A 27,285-nucleotide genomic window follows, 5' to 3' on the forward strand; every position below is an offset into this window, starting at 1 on the left:
TATCAAACTGTAGCTACAGCAATAATAAATAAGCAAATAAATAGCTTCTACTGCTGCTGCAGTATACTCTGTCAAACTCCTGCTAACTGACATGCATTTCTGTTTTTCACATGTACTATCTGCCATATGTAAGGGCTGACATCGGGTCTGCATCAGAGACAACAAATGCATGGCATACATACTACCCCTCCTCTCTCCTGTGACCAGAGGAGACATTCTTGATTGACCTCAGCTTCTTCTCCTACTGAGCCCCACTCAGTTTCAGAATTCGTCTCAGGACAGTTGTCTAGGATGCCACTACCGATCAAATGAATTGGCCCATAAGATGAGGCCCGGTGTCATTCTGTTCTAGTTGGTGGTGCATGTAAGCACGCTCCAGTCCAGTTGTAACCTGCACGGCAACAGAGGCAAGGACACAGTGGCACAGGGGAGCACAGTGCAGTGGACACTAACACTGCCTTTTGATAGAATAGGCCATGGGGAAGGTCTTACTGAGGAGCTATCTTTAAAGGACATCATGAAGGACAGGCTGGAGTTTGCCAGAGTTAGCAGAGGCTGCCAGCTCCCCGTCCAATACTAGTTCTCCACTTCCTCTGTTGTGATAAAACCCTTGGTTTTTAGAACAACATCCATCGCAGAGGCCATTAACTCCTGGCCAGTGTGAAGAGAGCAGAAGTGATGTGTATAGTGCCTGGGTCATGGACTTGAAGAGAAAGGGTATGCCCTTTTGCTGTTGGCTGGAATGCAGATGAGACGGTGATAACCATCTGGGACCATGCACATGAGGGCAGCACTCAAGGATGACAGAGCAACAGCTGGCAGGGCCTGGGTGCCTGTTCCTGGGCAGCTGCTCCGTGAGCCCTGGGCTGCTGCCGGAGAGAGAGATTTCTAGCTTTTTGAAGACACTATTATTTGGGGTCTCTGTGACAGCATTGAAAGCTATGGGTTAAGTACATTGGTTAGACACACAGATTTGGAGGTGGAGTTAGGGGAGTTGGTCATTCCAAGAAAAAACCAAAAGAAACAACAGAGTTGAGTCCTATTATGTTGGGCCCTGTACTAGGTCACTTATATGGATTAACTCATTTTAACCCTCATAACTACCTTAGGAGGTACAACTGATTCTGTTACTTTAAAGATGAGAAAATAGATATTCAGATGGAGTAAGTAACTTGCCCAAGGTCATACTATAGCTAATATGAGAAGGGGTTGGGAATCTAACTTCAAGGTCATGATCTTTTCACTCTGCCATATCATGCAGAAACAAGTGGCGGTAGAAGCATTTGGAGAACAACAAGAAGTTTGCTATGGGTGGAAGACAGGGTAAGATGTTGGCAGTGGTGGCAGTGAAGCTGGGAATGGCAGCACCACGTGAATTTCTTCCAGCCCATCCTCTGGTTCTGCTCACATGCACAGGCCCCTAATGCCTGTAGCTCCAGTCCCTTTGCTGTGACTTCCGTATAAATTCCTCACTTGTGCTATTCTAGCTCTTGTACTAGACTTGCTTAGTGCTGTGCTCCCCGTGGACACATTAGACACCTGATGTGGTAGTGACTTTGCCCAAATTATTAGTAGTCTCTGATGAGGATCCCTATGGGATGATCCCAGCTTCTTCAGAGAAGCGGAAGTCCTGACTGCCGGCTCTGGAGAGGCTGATGATCTGACCCTTTGGGGTCGCGGAGTCCTCTAAACAGCAGGACCCAGGGCTGCTCTTCCCAGCCACTCATCCAGAGTCAGGGCACCCCCCTCAACTCGTACTCAGCTCAGCCCCTGCATCAACAGCTTCACCAGATTCCAAAGCTCCCATTCAACTCTGACAGACACAGCAGTCAAAAGGCAGGAGGCATTTCTTACAATTTGAGATGAAATGAGCAAGTCTTAAGTTAACAGAATAGCTATCGTTTTCATCCTGTATGGAAGAGGGAATAATTTCCTATCTCTAAAAGCTTTGGGATAACAAGTTACAATACCCTCCTTTGCTTTGTTTTGGAAAGAATGGGATGGTTGGCGAATGCATAAATACCTGTAGAATATATTAAGCCAATTTGGACACAATGATGGATACCAACTATAGCAGGGTAAATACATGGCAACAATGGTAAAAGCCTTTCCAATTATCCAAATTACATCCAACAATCCAGTTCTCCCTAACCAGGCTCTATCCACCATATCACTGAACATTTTGATACTGAAAAGTGGCCGAAGCACAAATAAAGGAAAGATGACTCAAGCATAATATAAAGAATCTCTTCTTTGAAATGTTTCTATCTTCCTTGCCTTCTCAATTTTCAGTGAATAGATCTTTTCAATTTTTTAACTCTCCTCTTTGAAATAAACAGAACCAATACTAGGAGTGAATTGCTATATGGTAGAAAATATATGTGTTGACCCAAAATTTCTTTACTTATTTAATAGAAGCACTTTCAAAGACTCGATTCAAACCTCACCTCTGCCATAAACCCTTTCTGAACTCTCCTCAGATAAGATTAAAATGTTTCACTCTGTGACTCCGTGGTTTTGTTTTTAATAGTGTTTTGAGTATATGTACTCACAGCCTTTATTTATTTGCCCCCAACCCCCGATTCTGCACATTATGCTATGAATTTCCTGAAGGTGTGACTTTTATATCCCCAGTGTGTAGCCCGTGATAAATGCTTAGCAAGTGTGTGTTAAGTGCATACATGCATGATTTATGTATGACACAGAAATGGATGTCATTGGTTGGATTTGGCACGTGTGCATGCGCGCACGGGCCCGGGCAGACCATTTCCCCAAGATCAGTACTGGAGAGTCAACTGAACAATTATAAGGGAGTCTCCTTGACAACAGTAAAAATAAAATCACTCTAAGAAGCAGGTGTGTTTTTTCCAAACCTCTTGCTTCAATTTCCCGAATGCACATGTCAACCACCATGGGTCTCTGCGTGTTGTGAGCCTTCACGAGTGTTGTCAGGTCACAGCAGTACACCTTCTTGACCCTCTTGAGATCAGGTTGGCAGTCATTGGGAACATGCTTGGAACACTGTTTGTGTACGTTCAATCCACAGTCTGTAAACAAAGAAGCCACATTACGCTTGCCTGGCCGTTTTGTCAAAGCTCAACACAAATTATATGTTACCAAAAATAAAAATGAGAACACCCGGAGTTTGCTGTATCTCTCTGAAATATCCATCCCACTTAGAGGTGATGCTGTCCACAAGGTGAGTATGAAATCTAGCTTTACTCATGAAACTTATATAATTCCACTTTTCTCAGTAATCCTTCTCTGTGGCTGGACCATAAGAATAGAACATCTCATGGAGATAGTTTTGGTAATTAGCCAGGTTGTTTGTATGCTTTTTTTTTCCCTTTTGGAACTGGAAACTTTGGGTCCATATGAGGGCTTTTGGGTTTGGATTCCCAGAGCAAATTGTGTCTCATAAAGGGCACCTAGGACTTTTGCTAGGTTGTTTCCCTTAAGCTCGTGACACTCCTTTTACGGAAGACATGATGACTGTCTCTGTAAGAATCTCTAATCTTTGGTCTGAGAGACCCATGACCATTGGCATCCTCTTTCGCATTCCTGGAGAGTTGCCCATACTTTCCACTCCTGTCCTCCTTGCTGGGCAGTTTCAGCAGGCCATTCTCCTTTCTACTTGCCTTATTTTGACACCTGTTGAGCGGAAATACTGTCTAACTGGCCACCGGTGGGAGTACCCGAGAGTTTACAATTTAGAACAATGCCATGTAATGTGATGATAAGACTAATTATTCATAAAGCTCATATCAAGATCCAAAGCTGAAAAGGTGCTTTTAAGTTCAATGTGCACATTAAAAGCCTTATTAGCAGTTGGTATCCACTGATGGAATCTCTCTAACAATAACAAGGCACAGTCTACGTTCTGGAAAATAAAAATTTAATGCTGAAGATGTTCAAAGTTGATTTGGTATCTATTCAAAGTACCTTCTAATACTGATTGTTTTTATAGGTGTAAAGAATAATAATATCAATTTTTTATTTTATATACATATTATACACACACGATAATGAATATTGTAATCAGTTTCTTTAAATAAAAGCACTTAACTACACCAAGGATTTGAGAGGATCTAAACTTTTGCAAAATCATCAGAAAACGATTTTTGTCATTACATGATTTTCGTGTCGTGTTTACTGGCTGAGTTCTGTCTATCCCCCTCCAAAGACAAAACCAGTTCTAATTGTCTTAGCTTTATCAACATGAGAAGTTCAGCAAAGCTCAAGTAAACTTCAATAACATTTGATAGATCTATTTAGTGAATACAAAGGTTGGTGAACTGAACTAAATAGAATAGGCTGGTTTTCTTGTTTGGATATAATAGCACCGTTATCATGCGGATCAAATAAATTACTATATGTGAAGTCTGAAGTGTGGGAACACTACATGAGAGTTAAATAGAAGAAATAACACATACGGTGATAGAAAATATAAGGATACCTGCCCAGCTATTCTTAAGTTATTTCATTAGTCATTTTTACTCACTGAATTCTTACAAACTTCATTTAAAACAATTTTTTTAGAAATGTGGTAAAATACACGTAACATTCACCGTTTTAGCCATTTAAGTGTATAGTTTAGTGGCATTAGGTTCCTTCCCACTGTGTGCGGCCACCACCACCGATCTCCAAAGCTTTTTTGCATCTTTCAAAGCTGAAACTTTGTACCCATAAAACAGTAACTCCCTGGACCCTCTTCCCCTCGGCCCCTGGCAACCACATTCTGCCTTCTGCGTCTATGAATGTGACTACTTTAGATGCCTCATAGAAGTGGAATCATACAGTATTTGTCCTTTTGTGACGGGCTTATTTCACTTAGCATAATGTCCTTAAGGTTCATTCATATTGTAGCCCATGACAGAATTTCCTGAAGAACATTCCATTTAAAGGCTGAATAATATTCCATTTTATGTATATACCACATTTTGTTTATCCATTCATCCACTGATGGATACTTGGGTTGTTTCTACCTTTTGGCTGTTGTGAACAATGTTGCTATCAACGTGGGTGTACAAAGGTCTGTTCCTTTCAGTTCTTTTGGGTATATACCCAGAAGTGGACTTGCTGGATTATAGCATAATTCTATTTTTAATTACTTTATAAACTTCATTTTAAGGTCTGAAATGACAGTGTTTTTATGTAGAGTTAAATACTGATATTTTATTAAAATGAAGATGTTTTCTAACAAGTATAAAAATATTCAGTTTTTGCAAACGAATACAATTCTATATGATATAAATAAAGTCTAGTTAATTTAAAAAATATTTAAATTATGTAAAATATGGAGAGTTGAGAGGTAATGATGGATATTCCAAACATTTAATGATCAGTTTTCAGTTCTCCTGCTGCTCAGAGGAAGTATGAGGTTAAACAGTGGCCATTGGAGAATAGTAACATAGCCTTAGAATTATGTTTTATTTAAAAAAAAAACAAACACAGAAAAAAAACCCCCAAAAAACCCAAACTCTCTTATCCCAGAGCAAGTTGCCGTTCACAGCTAATCTGAATCCCAGAGTTTTGTTCTCATAATATTGACTTTGGACCAGTTTCCTGCTGAAATTGGATAATAGAAGCAATTAGGGATATTTTTGGTAGGTATAATCTGAACAGGTTGAACTAATGACCACTGAGTAATTCAAATATTCCACCACTTTTCTCAGTGGTTGAACTGTGAGATACTTTGTAACTTTTGTGGTAATCAGAGGTATCTAGATCATTTCTGGAGAGTCTGCCTCCAAACCTACATTTACTGCTTGCCTCATGGATCTGGGATGGGGGCAGCCAGACGAATTGACATACACGAGCACTCCTGGACCCGTCCAGGTATCACCATAGGTGATTGCTGTATCTATATACTAGAAGCTGAAATAGCCCTTTCCAGGCAGAGAAAGGATTTAAGGTCCCATGATCCTGTGAACCAAAATGGGCAGTATGGGGAAATAGATCATCATTTTTAATTTTTATTTTTTAAATTTTTATTGAAGTATAGTTGATTTACAGTGTTGTGTTAGTTTCAGGTATACAGCAAAGTGATCAGTTATGTATCTATCTTTTTCATATTCTTTTCCCATATAGGTTATTATAAAATATTGAGTTCTCTGTGCTATACAGTAGGTCCTTCTTGTTTATCTATTTTACATATAGTAGTGTTTATATGTTGCTCCCAAATTCCTAATTTATCTCCCCCGCCACCTTTCCCCTTTGGTAAACATAAGTTTGTTTTCTGTGTCTGTGAGTCTGTTTCTTTTTGTAAATAAGTTCATTTGTAGGAAACAGATCATCTTAATGTAGTGTCATTAGCTTATTTTAAAAGCTTCATAAGAATTATTTTTTAAAATCACACCCTAGCAAGAAAGAAATCAGTCATGCTGTCAGTGGAAACCCGGTCAATGTATCACAGGAGGCTATCCTTGCTTCCGGCCGGAACTGTTCGCCAGAAAAAGCATGGCATGATGAAGTAGGAAGCCTGGTTACACATTAATTTGGCCATTCTTTGCTGTTTTGTTAGATGTATCTTAATAAGATATGCTGTGTGCTCTTAGCAATGGGTGTGTGTGTCTAGTTCTAGATGGAAAAACACCTAGGGTTTCAAAGTACTTTGAAAATATGTGATATCAAATCAAGGTGTGTATTTTCACTGCTAATCTGATGGCAGAAAAATACTGGGCATGATGGGCTCTGGAGCCAAATCAATGTTCCACCACCTACTATGTGGCCAGGGGCAATTAAAGATTATCATTAAGGCTCAGTTTCTTCATCTATTTAATGGGGAGAATAACTGCATCTCCCCGAAGGTTCACTGGTGAGGCTAAATGGCATGATAAATAGAAGATGGGAAATTAATGTAACTTTTCTATCTATGCAATTCCATTGGAATTGATTTAGTTTTTTCTTTTAAGGACAGCTACCTAGTTTGGATGGCAGGTAGGTGCCTAAGAAAATATACTCCCCTGGATTTTTTTCTTTTCTTGTATAAACAGAGATAATCCTTTTCATTCTAGCAAACACCTAGAGGAGTTTCTCCATTAAGCACAGAGATGCCTTGAATCTTCCAGAAAGCTAGACTTCTGAGCTAATCTGGGCCTATTTCCCCGCTCTGGAGAGATGCCCTCCAGCTCATCATTGCGGCGCTTGATGTAAATGGAAAAGGGGAAGGAAAGCTCCGTGCCTACCTGAGCATCGGACTCCTTGGGCAATAAGCCCCCACATGAAGTTGGCACAGTATTCACACCAGTGCGGGCCTCGGAACGTGTGGACCTGTGAGCCGAGACGAAGAAAAGTGTTAGAGAAGTCAGTCACCTGGAGGCAGGTGGCCTTGGACATGAAACGAATAGACACCAAGGAACAAAGGCCTGAGTGGGAGTGAGCATCCCTCACTGGGCGTTTTCTTTCCAGTGGGGATGAGTTGCGAACAGACCTGGAAAAAACAGAGATGTGCTTTGATTTCTGAAAATCCTCCACTGAGCCTCCATGCCCCACACCAGAGCCAGAAAGGAATGTGGAGAAACAGTAAGAGGACAGGCCATGCCATCAGCTAAGGAATGAGACTCTCCCTACCCCAAACAAGGCACTGTATGGAAAAACCCAAGAGAGCCTGAGCTGGTTGCTATAACCTGCATTTAGCTCAGCAAGTTCTGGAAGGCAGACCTCAGTTACTGTGGCCTTTTGACCAAAGCTGCCCTATCTATAGAATATCCAGGTAGGTATAAATAAGACATGACTATGGGAAAATTAGAAGGTTCCAAGGCTTTAAGCCACTTTCAGAAGAGGCATTTAAAAAGTGAGGGAGTTCGGGCTTCCCTGGTGGCGCAGTGGTTGAAAGTCCGCCTGCCGATGCAGGGGACAAGGGTTAGTGCCCCGGTCCGGGAAGATCCCACATGCCGCAGAGCGGCTTGGCCCGTGCACCATGGCCGCTGAGACTGAGCGTCTGGAGCCTGTGCTCCGCAACGGGAGAGGCCACAACAGTGAGAGGCCCGCACACCGTAAAAAAAAAAAAGTGAGGGAGTTGGCTGAAAATGAAGGATACCAATAGGGTCTATAGAATTGCCTTCCCCAGAGAGGTGTCTGCATTCAGTAGGCCCCGGTGTGACCTCTGGGTGTGTGTAGGTTGAAAGTCCCTTCTGATTGGCCAAGGTGCCAGTCTCATTGGTTGGTGGCCAAGTCAGTTGTTAAATATTTTGAACATCATGAAGTAAGGATGGTCTTATCTCTCATTATTCAGGTACAGGTCCACCTGTGACAGGACCATGTATTAAGTCATGATTTAAAACAAAAATAAAACAAAACAAAAATACATGTTCCTGGGCACCAATGAGCTGCAAGAAGCAGAGCTAGGGGAATCCTTGAAAGCAAATGTGGTTGAAGTAAGCCAGAAACCATCACAGGCAGTCTATTTGGGGGCATATCAATCTATGTGAAGAGGTCTTGAATTTTTACAAAATTAAAATATTATGAGACTGTGTGGCTCCTATAAGGACCTTCAAAGTTTTAAACCTCCATTAACAAATAAAAGACATGCAGACAATATTATTTTTTTAAGAGACTGGGAGGCCTGTACAGGCCTGTATAGTCAGGATGACAACTACGGTCACAATTTGGGAAGATGTTCATCAGAGCTCTACTTAAGAAAAAATGGCATCACTTTGAGATCTTTATTTATTTATATATACTAGTAATTGGGTATACATAAAGTGACAAATGAAACAAGCTTGGTTCCCTCCTAATGGCACTCACAGATTTGTCAAGGCAGAGAAAGTAGTCAATCAACCCATCAAAAAGAGCAACTTCTGACCACGGTTTCTATGCAATACAGCTCAGTTATAATAGTCTTTTGGTATTTCAGTTTGTCACATGCAAACTGCCCCCCTTATACTATTTCTCCTTTGAAAAATGATCGGGGGGGAGAAAAAAACCTCTCAGAATTATTTTTACTAAAATGGAGAATCGTGCTGCAAGGAAATGACACTAAGATATGACAAAGCACCCCTTGCTGGAATGCAGAGAATCCATCTGAGGGAGCATTTGAATTCTCCCAGAGCCAAAATGCCACGATTCATTGAAAGGCCCATTCACATTAAATGTGGTACTAAAAGAATTCCTCAGTAAAGTGTCCTACTGAAAGCTGAACATTTTACAAATTCAGCAATCAAAGGTTTCTTAATATTTTACTAGAAGTGTTCTAAAGGGACTGCTGGTTAATCATGGCAACAAAGTTGATTGCTAATATACCGTTGAAACTGCAAGGTCGATAAAATAATATGTAAATAATATATCTCAAAAAAAAAAAAAAAAAGAGAAAAGGTGCGGAAAGGGCTATAAAAGAATAAATGAGGGCTTCCCTGGTGGCGCAGTGGTTGAGAGTCTGCCTGCCGATGCAGGGGACGTGGGTTCGTGCCGCAGTCCGGGAAGATCCCACATGCCGCGGAGCGGCTGGGCCCGTGAGACACGGCCGCTGAGCCTGCGCGTCCGGAGCCTGCGCGTCCGGAGCCTGTGCTCCGCAACGGGAGAGGCCACAACAGTGAGAGGCCCGCGTACCGCAAAAAAAAAAAGAAAAAAATGAGGCTGTTACTAGAGAGATTTAAGAAAGGCCCCTGTGATATCCATGAGGGTCGAGAAGTCATCTTTTGAAAGGTGACCTCAAGCTGCTTGAAGGAAGAGAAGGAGCCAGTCTGGTGGGGGCATTGAGGCGTGCATTTCAGGCAGAAGGAATCTACGGAGGTCCTGCAGGAGCAAAAGAGCTTGGTGTGACTGAGGGACTAGAAGGCCAGGGTGGCCAGAACACCAGAGTGAGGGGGAGAGAAATTGGGATGAGGTTGAAGGTAGGACAGGGCCTTGAAGGCTTTATTAATGAGTGTGGATTTGGTTGTAATCTAGGTCCAATAGGAAGTTCTTGAAGGACTTCAAGTAGGAAGATGATTTTTTAAAAAAGATGTTCTGACCGCTGTGTTGAAAATGGAAGCGAGAGTGTTAATAGCAGAAAAGATTCAGGAACTGGGTAGTGGTTACTAGTTGGGAAATGATAGAGGCCATGACCAGGAATGTTGGAGGAAGAGATAGAAAGTGAATGGATTTGAGTTCTCTTTTGAAGATTGAATTGAAAGGACCTGACAGTAGAATAAATGTGGGTATTTGAAGGAGAGAGGAATCAACAGTGACTCCTAGATTCTCGCTTTAGAAACCGGGTGGATAGTGATGCCACTTGCTGAGCTATGGAAGACATTCTTTTGGGAGAAATTCAAGAATTCAGCTTTGAGCAGTTTAAGTTAAAATGCTGCTGAGATTCCAAGTTTTATGGTCAAGCAGGAATTCACACACAATTCAATAACTCAGAGGAGGAGTGGAACTGGAGGTATACATTTGGCCATCCGTGACAAGTAAATGGTATTTAAAATCATGTGAATGGAATAAAAAAACCTATTAGCAATAGAGAATAGAAAATGAGGAAAATAGAGCTCAATTCCAAGCCCATGGTGCTCCAACATTTGGAGAGAACCAAGAAAGTAAAGTGTCTCAGAAGTCAAGAGGTGAAGCGTGTTTTAGGGAAGGAGTGGCCAACCAGGTTGAATGCTGGAAAGAGGTCCAGTTAAATGAGGGTTGAACTGTGATTCAGACACATGGAAGTCACTGGCAACCTTGGCAAGAGCAGTCTCTGGATTGTTGAGGGCAGAAGTCATACTCGAGGGAACTGAAGGATAACTGGGAGGCACGGAAGTAGAGAAATGTGTAGGCAAATTCGTCAAAAAGTTTGGTGGTGATGTCCAGCAGAGCAACAAAGATAGCTCCAGGGAAATATGGGGTGGGCCCTGGGAGGATTTTTTTTTTTTTTAAATAAAAGATGGGAGACATTAGGGCATGTTGACTTGTCAATGAGATTGATACAATAGGTAGAAGAGACTGGAGATGCAGAAGAGAGAGAAGCAAAGGAGTGATGATCCTGAAAAGCTGAGAGATGACGGGGTTAAGGGCATATATGGAAGCGATATTCAAAAAGAGAAACAGTTGAGATCTTTCCAGAATTGCTAAAAGACACAAAACCCTCAGATTAAGAAAAGCTAAATGAGCCTCAAACCTGATGAATAAAAAATAATTTAGACCTATACAGATTGGAGTGAAAGTGCAGAATACCAAAGAGACAAGCAAAATCCTGAAAAAACAGGTTACCTGCGAAAGGACAGCAATTAGGGTGAAAACAGACTTCTCCTCAGCAAAAAAGAGACAAGTAGATTACAGATTTCATCAAAGTGCTCAGAGAAAATTACTGCCAACCTAACTTCTATACACAGCTAATTACCATTCAAAAGCAAGGGTGAAATAAAGATATTTTCAGACAAATGCCAAGAGTTTCCACTCACAGGTCCTCACTCAAAGATACACTTAGGGATAATATAGTTCTGTAAGAAGCACATTGAACCTAGTGGGAAAGGACAGGATTCAAGAAGCCAGGGTGAGCAAGAAAACTGGGAAACACAGGCCAATCTAATCAAGCCTGTTTATGAAACAATAACAAGATGACTAATTTCAGAGGACTGAAAAACAGGATGAAAAAAAGGATATGGAAGATTCAAACAGTAAAACAAAGAAACAAAAAAGATTATTGTAGAATATAATGAAATAGAAAAATAAAAGAAAAAGGATTAAAAAAACTAACAGGTGATTTTTTAAAAGATTTATAGGATAGGCAAACCTTGGGCAATTGATCAAGAAAAAAGGCACAAACAATAAAAGAGAGGACATGAATGCAGATGCAGTAATGATATAAAACAAAAACCTCGAGAATGCTAACTTTCTACCCACAAAATTAAAAGTTATATGAAATGGATGATTTTCTTAAAGAATATAAATTATCAAAATGACTCAAAATAATATAGAAAACCTAAATTCAATTATACCCATTAAATAATTAAATCTGCAGTAAAACATCTACCCTCAAATGGTCATTGATCCCAAATGATCTTATTAGGTTTAATCGAATTTTTAAAGAACAATCTCTAGCCAATACAGACTACTGCAGAGCAGAGAGGAAAAAAAAGAAAAGCTCCACAATTCACTTAATGAAGGTAATGTAATCTTGATTCAAAAACCATACAAGAATGGTACATAAAAGTAAAATTATACATCAATTTCAATTATGAACATAAATATAAAAATCCTACTGAGTGTAGCATTATATTTAAATGTCATGACCGAGGAGGGTTTATTTCCGGGATTTAAGGTAGTTGACATATTACTAGAATTCATAACAATAATAAAACAAGAGAGAGAAACCACATAATCATTTTAAAAATTAGAATACCAACAGTTAATAAAATTCAACACCTGTTCATAGTAATAGCTATTAGCATACTAGAAATAGAGGGAACTCTCGTAAAAATGGTTGATTAAAGATATCTATGATACACATATAATAAACATCACATTTAAAGATAAAATATTAGAATAATTTCCTTTAGAGTCAGCAGAAAGAAAAGGCTGACTGCTGTAAGTGCTTCTCTTGGGCATTATCCTTCAGAGTTTTAGCCAGCCTAATAAAACGAGACAAAGAAATACATCATATATGGTCGGAAGAAAGAACAAGCCCATCAAGTTTACTTAATATAAGAGCAATAAGAAGAAATCAGTAGCATCGTTATACATCAGCAATAACTCATTTTGTTAAATCATAAAAATTAAAGACTTAATTCACAGCATCAGCAATAATCTAATTATAAAATAATTAAATTAAGTAAGGAGATATTCTATATTCATAAGTAAGGAGATATTCTATATTCATGTATGGCAACGTTCAATACTGTAAATATATCAATTATCCTCCAAATGAACCTTTAAATTCAATGCAATTTCAAGCAAAGTCTCCATGGTGCTTTTCACAAAACCTGACAAGATGGCCCTACAATCTATATGGAAGAATAGAGCAGAAAGAAATAGCGACGATAATTTTGAATAAGTAGAAGAACATAAGAAAACACATCCGACTATATATCAAGACTTATATAGTTTAAAAAAAAAAAAGTAAAACACCATGCAGGATGGACAAACAGACCAGTGGTACACAGTGGAAAGATCAGAAACCAAATCACACATATATGGATACTTGGTATATCTCAGAAATGGCATTACAAATTGGTGGGGGAAGGATGTCAGAGAGGGCAACTATTTCCTAGTTCATCCACCCATTCACCCACTCATTATTCACTCATTTATTCAATACTTACATGCTGATTGCCTACTTTTAACCTGGCACTATACTAGTCCTTGGATAACAAACTCAAAATAGATCAGGGGAGCAAAACCTTCCTGCACTCAAGGATCTCATCTACAAGAATAAACAGGCAACATAAATAATTATCCTATGGTAGGATACTGGAGAGAATAATAAATTCTTCCTGAGAAGGCTGGGGAAAGAGGTATTTGAACTGGGTTTTTGAAGGATGGATAGGAGTTCACTACACTGGGAAAGATTAGGCTGATGGGGAGCTGATGATGTTGACCTGGAGAGGCAGATACTTGGGGAGAACATTCCAAGAAGAGGAAACAGCACAACCAAAGGCCAGTGAAGGTGGGTTTGGCTTTTTAAAGGCATTCTTTTCGTGTAGGTCATGCAAAAAGAAAAAAAAAAAAGGAGTGGCAAAATTCTTATCTGGAACATCTCCAATGGATGAAGAAATCACATGGGAAATAACATGCCTTGGGGTAAAAATAAAAATGCAATATTTAGGAATTAGGAGAGTAGCTACAGTGTTTACCATACATTGACAAAATGGAAACTGGTCTACCGGATGCTTCAGGAAATACAGGATACGCTAATCACAGATTTTCTAAAATTTCACTTCTTGCCATATTTTTAAAAATAATTAAGCATACCAAGATTGCATTTAATGCTTATTAGCCCTGCTCATATTTACCAACAACCTTTCCCATCAGTGTTTCCCCACTGCCTTCCATCTCATTTCTTCAGCCAAACAAATGCAGGCAGACATTTCTGAATAGCAAATAGCTCCACTTATTGTCCCCACAAATACACATTCCCCAGAAATATAGCAAAATGGGGACACAAGGGAATGTAAAGTTAGTTAAACATTATTTTAGGTCCACTGCCTAATTTCCGCTTTGTGATGCGACGTTTATTTTCACGGCTGATATATCGTTCAATTTTCTTTTGGGTTCACAAGGACAATCTCTAGACAGGAGGCTATATGTAAATGCTGAGGGTACACTCTCTGGATCCATTTTATTTCGGATTGAGTTATTATGTTTACTCTCCCAATGAAATGCCCCATATCTTGAAAAGTCACTGATCAGTTTTTTCCATTCTCTGAAGTTTATTGATTTTCAAGAGTATCTTTTCAGAAAAAAGAACATTTTGCAAACTTTAGGGCAGTAACTAAAATACCCCAGACAGGAAGAAAATACCCCAGACAGGAAGAATGTCTGTCCAAGACTATTATCCTGGGCCTGGTCTGCCTGGAATTCAAAAACCACACCAAACAGAAAAAGATGATATTACAGGAGATAAAGTCTGTTTGACAAATAGCCCAGGAATAGCCACTTAGGAAAAACAAGAGCAAGAAGAGTTGTCAAGAAAAATCTCAGGCGTTTAGCAAGTATCCCCCAACTTGACTTTCTAAGTGAGCAGGATGTTATTTGTCTCACATCTGCTGAATCTGGAAAGCAGTATTCTCTGGTGGTTTCATAACAAATATGTTTTGATGGGTCAGTGTAGACACCGCCCAAGTATATAATCAGCTCAGCCCAAGTTCTAGACCATAAGAAACAGAAAGTGCTATTTATGATGTGCTACAGTTGAGAAATTTTGCTTTTCCTTATCAGTGTAAATCAGCGTTTCTCAACCTTGGCACTATTGACATTTTGGGCTGGATAAGTCCTTGCGCATTGTAGGACAGTTATAACGCATTATCCCTGGCCTTTACCCACTAGATGCCAGTAGCAACCCCTCAACTGGAACAACCACAAATGTCTCCAGATATTGCCCAATATGCTCTTGGGGACAAAGTAACCTTGATAGAGAGTCACGGGTATAGACTAAAACCACATCACCTCAGTTTGTCATTTTTATTACTCCTAATAAAATGAGAACTTTATTCTTTTACTTTGATATGAAAAGGACTCTGGATCAAAGGCAATTTTTTCTTAGCTGCTTTCTATGCAGAGAAGAAGGGGCTGGAGATGGCTAAAGTCATTTTCAGCTACAAGTCTCTGGGTTTGGGGCTCATCTAGTCTAGCTTTTGCCCAGTTACCTGGGCGGCTGGAGGACAGGTGGCTTGTCCACGGTCACCCAGATGGTCAGCAGCACTTGGCCTCCTGATCTCAGCCAAGGGTTCTTCCTGTAATCGACTGCGTTTCCCATCATCATGTGACATTGAACTTGTGTGAGAAATTAGGTTAAACTTTGGACTTTTCCCTCTTGCAAGATCAGATGAAATACTGGCCTTGAAGTGAACCTTTTCAGATGTAGGGAAATAGCCAAGGGGAATCACTGGGCCTGTGACTGAAGACCCTGGGTTTTCCTGTGAGGGCTAGCAGACGCCGTGGGACAGCCGGGTTTCTCCACCGTGGCACCACTGACCCCTCCCCCACCCCTCCACCAGGTGCGTCTATTCAGCAGCTGTTCTAGTACATTTAAAACAGGATTTCATTTCTAAAACACTGACTGCCACAAAGCGTTTTGGGAGTCTCCCCATTGCATATAATGAGATATCCTTATGCTGGCTGACTTCCTCTCAGGTTGATGAGGGCATCAGCACCAACATCCTTTGACACTTCCCCGCTCAAAGGCCGCCAGGGCCCCCACTGTCAACTGCAAGTTTTCTCAACCTTGGTACTATTGACATTGGGGCCGATAACTCTTTGTGGTGGGGACTGTCCTGGGCCTTGTAGGATGTTTCGCAGCATCCCTGGCCTCTGCTAGATGCCAGTCATGAGAATGAGAAATGTCTCCATTGCCAAATGTCCCCTGGGGAGCAAAACTGCTCTGGTTGAGAACCACCTAGCAGGGGAAGAGCTCGCATTCTTTTTTTTTATTTTTATTTTTTGCGGTACGCGGGCCTCTCACTGTTGTGGCCCCTCCTGCTGCGGAGCACAGGCTCCGGACGCGCAGGCTCAGCAGCCACGGCTCACGGGCCCAGCCGCTCCGCGGCATGTGGGATCCTCCCGGACCGGGGCACGAACCCGCGTCCCCTGCATCAGCAGGCGGACTCTCAACCACTGCGCCACCAGGGAAGCCCAAGAGCTCACATTCTTATGTCGCCACCATCTTTCTTGTACCTGGCAGTGCCTGGCACATAATTGGCCCTCAGTCTGTATTTGCTGAATAAAAAAAAGAATGTCTAAATAGTTAGCTCTTCTTAGAACTTATACCCAACTAATACGTACAGTGATCACTGGTGGTTTTTTTTCTCTCCACAAAACACAAAAGGAGTATTTCTCTAGACTTAAAAAGCCAGAATCAGCCATTTAGTCATTTAGAATAGTCCCTTGGAATGAAATGTTCTTTGGCATAAAAAAAACTCAACATAAAATTAGTAACAACTGAGCATTTTATATGGGCCAGACTTGTTAGTAAATGATTTACATTTGTTGAACACCTTGGCCAAGCCACTTGCCTGGTGTGTGGCCTAAGCAAGGAGTCTCTGTTGGGTTAGCTGTCAAAGCCTATTTTCTTTCTACCAGGCTCTGCTGGTTTGTAAAGGATTTACAATGACAGTGTCCCAGTATTTACATAAAAACATGCCAAGGAGGTATAAGATAAGCTTTAGGTCAGACCCTGGCAGGCAGAGAAGGTACTCACCTATGTGAGAGCCTTGTCCAAAACTTGTTTCCTCACTTGGCCAAAATCCCTGCCATGAATGAAATTCCATTGCAGAAAGGCATTGTGCCGCTTGTCTCAAGAGGACTCATTTAAAACACGACTACTAGATTAATTTAGCTGTCATTTTCATGAACAAGCCCTTTTTAAAATGAGCACGTACTATCTGTGGAGTAATAGTAAATCTTGGTGAATCAAAGAAGAAAGGGTTTTCGTGCAACCTACCAGGCTGCTTTGTCAGGAAACAGGTGATAGCTCAAATTAACCCTCATGTGTAGCCAATTTGTAGAATGTAAAGCCTCCAGATGACATGGAGAAGGAGAAGCTAAGATCTAGAAACTAGGGCTGGCAGGTCTCAGCAGGGTGGTTCCATGGAGTAACTCGGCAGATAGGAGCAATGGAAGGGGGGCAGGAGAACCAATCCAGGCGAAGAGGGTGGAGAGTTTGCCAGACACAAACCTCATTTACTTCCCAGGTTTGCTGAGGGCTAGTCCTAACTCCAAAATGGCACAACAGCAATGGGTACACTTTGTAAAAGATGGAACTAAAAGAATAGAGACTCTAACTTGAGTCTGACTAACAGATGACAAGACTAACTCGTGCTGCAGAATGCCCAGGCTCTCAGATACTAATATTAATAATAACATCGAGGCTCAGAGTAGCTTCATGACCTCCTTCAAGCAGAACCCAGTGGAAAGAGTTGGACTTTGATGTGAAACTTTAAGTGGAATTCTTCAAAACAAGGTGGAAAGGATTACAGCTGACATCTCCAGGCTATCTAGCTGGGAGTTACAATTCACACATAACCTGGGTACCATCCATCCTCCAGACATCCTATAGCCCCATCCATGTATTTACGGGGAGGGGGTGACCTCCATGGCCAGAGTTATCTGAGCATAGTAGACACCTGGTCTGAGTCAGGCTATTCCGATTCTCTCTCTGGAAATTTAGAATTGGGATTTTGTGGCTGGTCTTCGTAATATGTAAACCAGGGAGTTACCATCAGCCATATCCTGCAGACCATATGGACTAAGATATTTTTGTGCAGGGAGAGAACAATGAGAGTAGAAAGCAATGAAATGATGGGAAGGGAGGGGGAGAATGGAAGAGAGGGAGGGAGGGAGTAGAGAAGGAGACAGTGGGTCCAGGTGTACCCCCAGCTCCTGCTTCCTCCCTGCCTGAGTTCTGAGCAGTCCCTTGGGGGCTCTATGAGGCCTGCCTATTATTTCACTTAAGATGGTTTCCAAGGGTTCTATTATTTGAAAATAAGGGGCTTCTAATAACTATAACGGGGGAGCCAAGCTACAGTAGATAAAAATGACTCATCTTCATGGCACTTTGAGAGCAGAAGCCCTGTTTTCTTCATAAAGCCCAGTATTTCCAAGCCTATTTATTCCAGTCTCACTCTGAGTCCCTCATTTTATATTCAAGGTGATGAAGTTAGCCTTTCCTTGAATTGTTCCTTCCGGACTTGCTTCTGCCAAAACAGCCTTTTCTGATTATTAAACAAAAGAAACAAAATAAAACTCACAACCATTTCTGAAGTGATTTCTGCCTGTGCCAAAGGGCAGGTGCAAAATCCAACCACCCTTTTCCCCAGGCACACGGAAGCGGGACCAGGACAGGCAGGGACCCCTGCATGCCCGTGAGAATGCAGGGTGGGCAAGATATCGGGGGTGAAGTACTGGCACAATTTTATGAGGCCAACAAAGATGAGGAAAAGCAAGGGGTTTGCACGTGGGAAGCAAACATGGCTTGTTGCAAAGCAAATGACCACCAGATTGATAAGAATGCAGAAACTGATGATAGGCATAGAAGCCGTCAAGGAGCCACAAAACCCAAACTGGGAGGTCGTGGTGCTGCCACACCCTGCCACACACCCTCAGCCTCCCGGACTTCTTGTCCTGGCCCCCAGAATCTTAGGGGTGGGAGGTGCTGCACGAGCACGCACGTACACACAGTGTACTGCAGGAAAAGGATTCTGCTGGTGCAGCCTCGTCTATGGAGAGTGGGGGACGTAAAAGGGCAAGTTGGCAACCGTTTAACTTAAGCCCAGTCAAGGCCACTTTTGAGAGTCACCACACAGGAAGCTGGGACAATAGGAGTAAACCGGGCACGTGTCTCCCCCGCTTGCCTGCATATAAGATACCGGGTAGCACTGTTGGTGACCCTGGCAAGGACTGCTACCCACCACCTGGAAGGACTGGAGCACAACAAGCCCCAAATGAGGGCAAACTGTGGGACGGGGAGTGAGGAGGGCAAGTGCAAGCTTAGGTAGGCAGGGTCAGAAGATACCTGCTACACATCCTGTCAACATATTCACTGACAGTCGGCTCTGGGCCAGGCCCTGATTGAGACACTGGGATTTCTGCAGGAAGTACAACAGACAAAAGTCTCTATCTCCACCCCTTTTCCCCCACCCAGCAGGGTCTTTCTTTCTGATAAGGAGAAGGCAAACACATAAATACATGTGTACAATGTCAGCTGGTGATCAATGCTATGGATGAAAGTAAAGCTGGCAGAGGGCTGGGAAAGGGATGGATGGGGATAGAAGAGGATTGAAGGGAAGATGGACAGGGGAGGCCTGGGGGAGGGCTGGGGGAGGGATTGGTGGGATGGGGAACACAGGTGAGGTCGGGATCGGGTGGTCTGCTCTTTAACGTTTAGAACTTTCTGGACCTTTGCTCTCCGTGCATATTGCATATAGGGAGAGAAGAGCGCCCCTGAAGTACCTGGGTGGAGGGAGAGAATTCAGGAAAAGGAGTGAGTGATGTACACGCACATGCAGATTGGGAAGGCTGAGCGCGTGAGTGGGCTAAGCACACAAAGTGCCAATGCGTCAGCAGGCTGTGGCCACCCGCCCCGCCCCAGCTGACTCTCCAGATGTGCAGTGAGCAACTCTCTCTCCTGGATGGTATCTTCCCTGTACCCTGTTCACCCTTGGCTCATTTCTAATTCCAAGTTCTGACTCATGTCCTTTGCACTGCCTGGAATGTTCTTTCATTTTTTAATTACATCATGCTGAGAAGAAGAAAGAGATGATAGAAAAAAGGACAGGAAGAAGTGAAGGTAGAAAATAAGAAATACAGAGACAGAGAAAGCTAAACATCAAAACTCAAGAAAAATGAGAGACACGAAAAGATGAACAATAAAGTAATAATAGTAGCCAACCTTACTGGGTGCCAGTGACCTTGAGTGATTTACATGTATTCTTTAAACCTTACAGCACTCCCATTTTACAGGTGAGGAAACTGATGCTCAGAGAACTAAGGTCCTTGCCAAAGAGCACTTTGTGGCCAGGAGTACCAAGCTGGCCACAGCTACCTCATCACTGTGCTAAGTGGGGAAGGAAGGACAGTTATCCAGACTGATGGGGCTGCAGGGTTCTCGAGGGTTTCAGAGCTCAGCCATAAGGTGTTCTTAGGGCAGATCCTCTAAAAAGAGAGCTAGTCTACCTACGGGAGAGTGCCTCTTTCAGTCCCATGGATAAACAGAGATGCGGACATAAAACACGTTCAATAACAAAACGGCTTTTCTATATATCAAACAGTTTTCATTCTAGAGAGGAGTCTGCTAATGTCATCATTCCTTCAACAACTACTCTTAGTTCCTAGTATGTACAAGTAATCCTGAGAATTTAGGATTTAAATCAGCAACAATCGCATTTGTATACAGTGTTGAAAAGTATATAATTACTGCATGAAATGAGGCGCAACTTTAATTTGCTTCCGAAACCTTTTGTTTCCAGAGCTGAATTTCAGCTTTTCCTAGACACGCTTTGTTTGGAAAGCAAGGGCAGTAGATATGCCCTCAGGAGCAGTGACAGGAAGCCTTCTCAAAGAGCACAGCGGGAGGGGTTCCAACCTGCACTGTGTCAGGAGTTTCCATTCATTGCTCTTTTTTAAAATTGTAAGTATTGGATTTTTTTTTGATTTGAAGTATAGTTGATTTATCAAAGATGTGTTAGTTTCAGGTGTACAGCAAAGTGATTCGGTTATATTTTATATATATATGTATATATATATATATGTATGTATTCTTTTTCAGATCCTTTTCATTATAGGTTATCTATTCATTGCTTGTGATGAAGCTCCTGGGGAGAGTGAGGAGAGGGCTTTTTACCCGGGGAATAGTCCTGACTGGGGCAGAAAATCCTGTTCTGAAGTGAGGCATCAAGATCTGCTAGCAGATTTGACTCTCTGGTAGGAGGCCTCTAGGCGAGAGCGCAGACAGAGCCTTGCAAGGCTCATTTCTTGATAAGCATGAAAATGTGATTATTCTTTTTAAACACTTTCTCTATGCCAGACACATAATACCCTCCAATAATAACCCAAATTACAAATCAAGAAAGTTTCAGAACAAAGCCTACTAGAAGTTAATATAAATAAAAACTTACTGCAAATTTAAGATATAAAACAGATTCCAAGCAGATGTCAGGGGCCTTTGATAAGACCTTTCTTTCTTCTGTTAGGTCAGTGGCATGTTACTAAAACCCCACTGCTCTATTTATAGCAGGGACCTGCTTTTAGAATGTTCTTCTACAGACCATGCAGAGTTCCCACTTAAAGTTGGTTGGGGGGTGAGGAGAGGGCTGAATGAGGCGGGGATGGGGAAAGGAGTGACAGAAAGAGCCATCCCTCCTCCTGCCTCAGCCACTCATTCTTAAGGACAGTGGCACGAGCAGTACCATTGAAAGCCACAGTCAACTGACACAGCGACTCAAGGGTCTGTTATGTCTCAAAGATGTCTATTTAAAACACGGAAGAGAAACGCTCCTGTCTGGCTTGTCTATTCCCCTCTAACGACCTGTCTGTTCTCTGCCTTTTCTTCTTTTAATAGCAGTAGGTTAGAAGAGATATTGTTAATAGAGATAGTTAATAGATACTGACTTTTAAAGCAAACGTTTAAAAAGCTGTTGGTGTTTTTTAGTGATAAATAATTAATGTAGCTCATGTCAGCAACAGAACTATTTAAGAAAATAAGATTCAACTAACTTTTTGTTTTAAATGTCTTTATGTCCCATGCAGACATCTAAGATTTAAAAAGACTGAAATTAGTTTTGAAACTCAGTCAACTAAATACACTTGGGTATTTTTCACACAAACTCAGACGAGTATCTACAGAGAGAAGCTAGCCCATGTAAACACATAACTGCGCAGGGCACAATTCCAATGGTATCTCAAAGCCAAAAGAATCAGAATTTTCGAGAGGAAGGAAAAAAAATTTGCAAGGCCAAGATCCATCCTACCATTCATGGTAGTGCATCTATAGGATGCAAAAAGTCAGGGATTTCTGCCAGAAGTCAGAAAAATACTTTCTTAAGGCAAAAAAAAAAAAAAAAAAAAAAAAAATAGGGTAAAGAGAGGAAAGAGAAATAAACATAAATTAGACCCGTCTCTACTCAGTGATGCCCCAAATTAGACCTGTCACTATTCAGTGATGAGAGAAATAGCGAAAGCCTTGGCATGGATGAGGACCTATCTAATGCAATTCTTCACCCTCATGCTAAATATGGAGAGCTGAATAAATTCCATGCCTCAGGTCAATTATAGCATGCAAATGCCTGAGCTGCTTGCTTTCTAAAAACAGAAGCAGGGCAAACAGACCAAACTAACACAAATGTATATTTAATAGACACACATCTGTCCGTAGGAAGGATAGGAAAGCAACAGAAAAAACTAGGTCTCCCTGGTCACTTCTGACAAAGGGTTATCTAGTTCCAGTTGTTACTCGGGCTACTGGCCCTAAGGGAAACGAGTTTTTAAAAGAGAATACAATTTACATTTAGCTGCCCCTGTCTCTTCTTTTCTTCCTGGATCCCTCATCTCCACTCTCTCCAACTTCCACACTGTCAGCCCATTTGCTGGGGTAAAACCTCTAACGCTGTCCTGTCTCTCCTGCACTCAATGGCATCTCAAGCCAGGCAATTTGGCATCAGAACCTCCTCTCAGAGCTTCTTGGAAAACACATCAGGGCAAAGGAAAGAGGCGTACTTTTCTGACGGCAGGCCGTTTCTACAACTGCTAGTCTGAAATAAAGATAGCAGTATTTCCAGTTTATAAATTCACATGGGAAAATCCACTTAAAGCGCCACCAGCTCTCCGTATCTTTTTGTTTGGGCTGGTGAGCAGGACCAAGGCTGTGACCAGAAGGAGATTGGTAAGGCTGCCAGGGTGCCCCCTGCACCCAGAGCACAGACAAAAGCTACTGGATGGTATCTCCTGTCGTCATTTGCTTTCACAGCTGTCTACACATAAACCAAAGGAGTTAGCATCCCCGAAAACAAAAGACAAAACACAAAATGTGAAACGGGCAACTGTTTTCACTTGCTCAGAGATAACAATATTCTTTACTGCTACTCCCAGCGGAAAAGTACTGCTTGATATTCACCAGATGATCTCTAAATGCCAAAGACTGGGCATGCTCTGTTTTTCTTTCATTGGACGTGGGAATGTGAGGAGGAAATGGGCCCAGTTCTCCGGAGCTAAGTTAACATACATATAGGTGTTTCTAAGCATCAGCATTGAGCAAACTGCCTTCTGAAATCTCCCGTTTGATTTGATTCAAAACAAGTAACTAAATGTGGAAAGCAGAGGAGTTTGCTGTCTCGTTACTTTACCATCAAAGACCAGGTGGAAAGCATAAACTGGAGCTCTCTACCTGCCCTTTTATAACAGAAGAAAGAAAGCAGAGGCTCCCTTACCTTAAAGTTGTGTGTCTTCTCATAGTTGAAGTGGTTGTCGTTGTGTGAGAGGGCGGCCCTTCGGACCAGGGAGGAGATCTGTGGACAGGCAAAGAGTTTGAGAGGGGGCCAAAGAAAGCTGCCTTTGACTCCCACCTTCACCCCCAAGGCCACGGCCAGAAGCTCCTGGCGTTTCCTGCCTTGCTTAGGCTTGCGAACCACAGCACACTTTTTCTCATTTTCCAGCCACAGTTCCTCGGAGAACATATTGCCCGGATCCCAGATCTTTCTAGCTTCCTCTGCGGAGCCTTGGGAAGCGCAGAGCTGTCAGGTTTTTTGAACCGCGGCTAATGTTAGGCAGCAGATTAGAGGCAGCTGTGTCCTGTCTGCAGAGGCCTCGGGCATGTGACCTGGAAGGGCCGCTTTGAGTGATGGAGGGGGCTCTGCATCTGAATAAGGACGGGGCTGTTTTGTTTTGTGCTATTTCTTAAGGCCGACGTGTGCCTGGAACAATAGCACACATTCATGAGCATGGCACCCCCCAGAAGCTGTATCCAGTTAGCCACTGAGGAACCAATGCAGGAGGCAGGGGCAGGCGGCTTTATTCCTCCTGCCACAGCTCATTGCCAAGGAGGGACCTCAAACACTCCTTAGCATATTTCACACACATGCGTGCACACACACACACACACACACACACACACACAACCCCCAACCAGCTCTGATGTTCAAAGCCTGAGGCTGTATCCAATTATTCTGGGGCTCTGGACCCCATCCTGGGCTGAATTCCAGCAGATTAAACCTTTAAACCCTCATGTTTAATCTTATAGGGGATAAAGCCTGCGTCTTTTTTAAAAAAAAAATCTGCCCCAGCACTGGAAAGCTTAATTTTTATTCTTATGCACGCATTAAATTAGAACAGTCTGACCACTGAATGAGGCATAAGAGAATGGTATAGCATTTCAGCTCCGGTTTCTGCAGTCAGAGTTTCAAAATAAGAGGCGGGATGTCTTGCTCCCGTCCTGCCTCTTATTTTGGATACCCCCATCTTCCCCCGACCCAACCACAAACAGCTCCCTCCATACAAAGACAAGATTCCTTAACTGAAACCAAAACATCATAGTTTTTTTCTTTAAAAAATTTTTTTCCGTGTTAATTCTGTTAGTATCCAAGCTAATGCCCTCCCCTTGCTCTTAAAAGCATCTGTTTGATGGTCTCCCTTGGGACCCTGGTTTTCTGGTCCCAGGTCTCTGCATTAATAGAAGTGGGGAAATCATTATGTCTTAGGAGTACTCCTAATCTGTGGGCAAAGGTTAATGCAGCCAGTGCCAGACAGTAAGATCAATGCTTTTGGGACTAGAAAACAAGGACATAGATGGTTGGACCATGATGTAGATGGGACTGTCCATGAATCTCACCCCATCCTCTGTGTGGCCCCATGTTCCAGCGCCTCCAAGCAGCCTTGGGGAGAGTAATAAAAGATCAATCTTTTCCTTGTGTAATTCTTTATTCCTGGCAATTACTGTCATTCCAACTTGGTTCAGAAGTCCATCCTCTCATTTCATCCTCTTTTTACTTTCAATAATAATAACAGCCAAGGGCTTCCCTGGTGGCGCAGTGGTTGAGGGTCCGCCTGCCGATGCAGGGGACATGGGTTCGTGCCCCGGTCCGGGAAGATCCCACATGCCGCGGAGCGGCTGGGCCCGTAAGCCATGGCTGCTGAGCCTGCGCGTCCGGAGCCTGTGCTCCGCAACGGGAGAGGCCACAACAGTGAGAGGCCCGCGTACCGACAAAATAAAAAAAAATAACAGCCAATTTTACATTGGGCTTTTGAGCACATTAACTTATGTTATGCCAGACGAGATTCAGAATGTGTTAAGTGCACTTACTCATTTACTCTTCTTATGAGTATGTAAAACAAGACTTTTATTCCCATTTTGTGAAGAGAATATGACATCAAGAGGTATCTCAGGGACATGCAGTGGGTTTACGCAGCCGAGCCAGGACTAGAGCCCAAAACATCTGCATCCAGCACCCGTGCTTCTGAGCCCCATGTCCAAGCGCCTAGGTAAGCCGTGCAGGGCTGCCTCCTTCACTTTGTCTTGCCAAATGCTTTATCTGAAATATTGGCCAAGTCTGGCCTCTCCTTACTATTCTTGCCTCACAATAACTCAGACCCTTGATATCTCTCCAGTCCACCTTATACACAGCTGCACAACAGCTGTCTTAGTCCAGTCACCACTCCACCTCTGCTCAGAAAATGTCAGTGATTCCCCATGGCTTGACTGCATCCTAGCATTGTGGGTTTTTCATGAGCTCATCTCAATCTATCCATCTTATTTATTTCCCTATACTCCCTGCCACAAATGCTACAAATCTGCTTCTCCGACATAGTCAACTTCCCATCTTGGTAGTTTGCTCTGTCCTTTAGCATTTTCCAGCATCATTTCCACATCTACATATCCACCAATGTTCACATTTGAACTCAGATGCCACCCTCTCCAAAAAGACTTCTCCAAACTCCCCACTGTAGGCAAACACTTTCCTCTGGAATCTCATAGTGTTTTCCCCACATTTTTCTTATTGCACTTATCACTTTATTAGAGTGATTTATAACAGGTCTTATGGTCTGCCATATTGAGAACTGCGTGTGACATGTTCTATGTCTGGTTCACCTTTGTTTCCTCCTCCAAAAAGGTCTAGTAAGATTCCCTGCCATAGTAGCACTAAATAAGCTGTTGAAAGCACTTATACATACAGGAAACCAGAGTTATGGAGGAAGGTGTGCAAAGGTGGTGCATGGAGTGGGGTCTCTTGCCCCATGCATCCCCATGCTTTAGCTTCCAAGGGTGTGAACCTCCAGGGGTCTGCCCTCCTCATGGTCTCCACCACACTCCTTAGCCCTCCTTCCCATCGCCCAATCCTAAAGGACATCTGCCACGCACAAGGATTGACTGAAGGTTTGGCATGCCTTTAACAGTCTTCCAATACTTAGCCTAAAGGCAAAAGGACAGAGAGGAGGAATAAGGGTCCCTTTCGCAAACCTCACTGCTAGCAAATCAAGACAGACCTTTTGTTGGCGAGTCATTCTGTGTAAGAAGATATTCTGTGATCCAAACTAGACTAAGTATATGGATATATGGTTTTGGAATCTGATAAAATAACTCTTTAAATGGAAAGTGGGCAAAAGGGGTCTCCTTTACCTTTTGGTGTGTGGGTGGTTGAATACAAGATTTAATATTTTTTTGTGTGTCTGTGCCTTTACTTATAACAAGTAATTTTTATTTCTGACAGTGATTTCTTTTTCAGATATTTGTTCAATAGAATTTACCCAAACACAAGACACATTCAGATATGTGAACAGACACTGTTCACTCACTTAAGATGCGTCTTTATAGGGAACTGTTAAGTGTTAGCATTTGAGCAAGAATTATTGTGAGAAGTGTGGAGGACCCCAGATCGCCTCTTATTAAAGGAAAAATGATGACAAAAGTCTCTTGGTAAAAACTTCCCTCTTAAACAGCCCTCCACACACAGAGCTCTTCTTATCCAAGCCCCTCCAGGACTGAGGCTGGGTTTCTTTTATATCCTCACAAAGTCTAACACATGTTGTCTATACACAGAGACAGGCTGGCAGTCTTTTTCGAACAAAAATTTCTATCTGACGTATTTTTATTCATATATTCATTAGATGAAGCACATGTCCCGGCACGCTCCGTTTAAATCAGGGATTGTCCACCTTGGAACTACTGACATTTGGGGCCGG

General features: G+C 42.3%; 1 protein-coding gene across 2 annotated transcripts in view; it reads right to left on the reverse strand.

The window, feature by feature from the left end:
* The window catches only part of CHN2 (chimerin 2), a 334,983-nt gene that overhangs the window by 17,434 nt on the left and 290,264 nt on the right, over positions 1–27,285 (reverse strand). For both annotated transcript variants that reach the window (XM_089917579.1, XM_089917580.1), the window contains exons 7-9: positions 23,541–23,618; positions 7,188–7,272; positions 2,874–3,047 (exon numbers count right to left, since the gene is read on the reverse strand). In XM_089917579.1, coding sequence (XP_089773705.1) covers positions 2,874–3,047; positions 7,188–7,272; positions 23,541–23,618 — 337 coding nt within the window. The remainder of the gene's footprint in view (positions 1–2,873; positions 3,048–7,187; positions 7,273–23,540; positions 23,619–27,285) is intronic.

The sequence above is a fragment of the Delphinapterus leucas genome, chromosome 9, assembly GCF_059928025.1.
Source record: "Delphinapterus leucas isolate spDelLeu-1000000601 "Yukka" chromosome 9, BTC_Dleu_Yukka2, whole genome shotgun sequence".
NCBI lineage: Eukaryota > Metazoa > Chordata > Mammalia > Artiodactyla > Monodontidae > Delphinapterus > Delphinapterus leucas.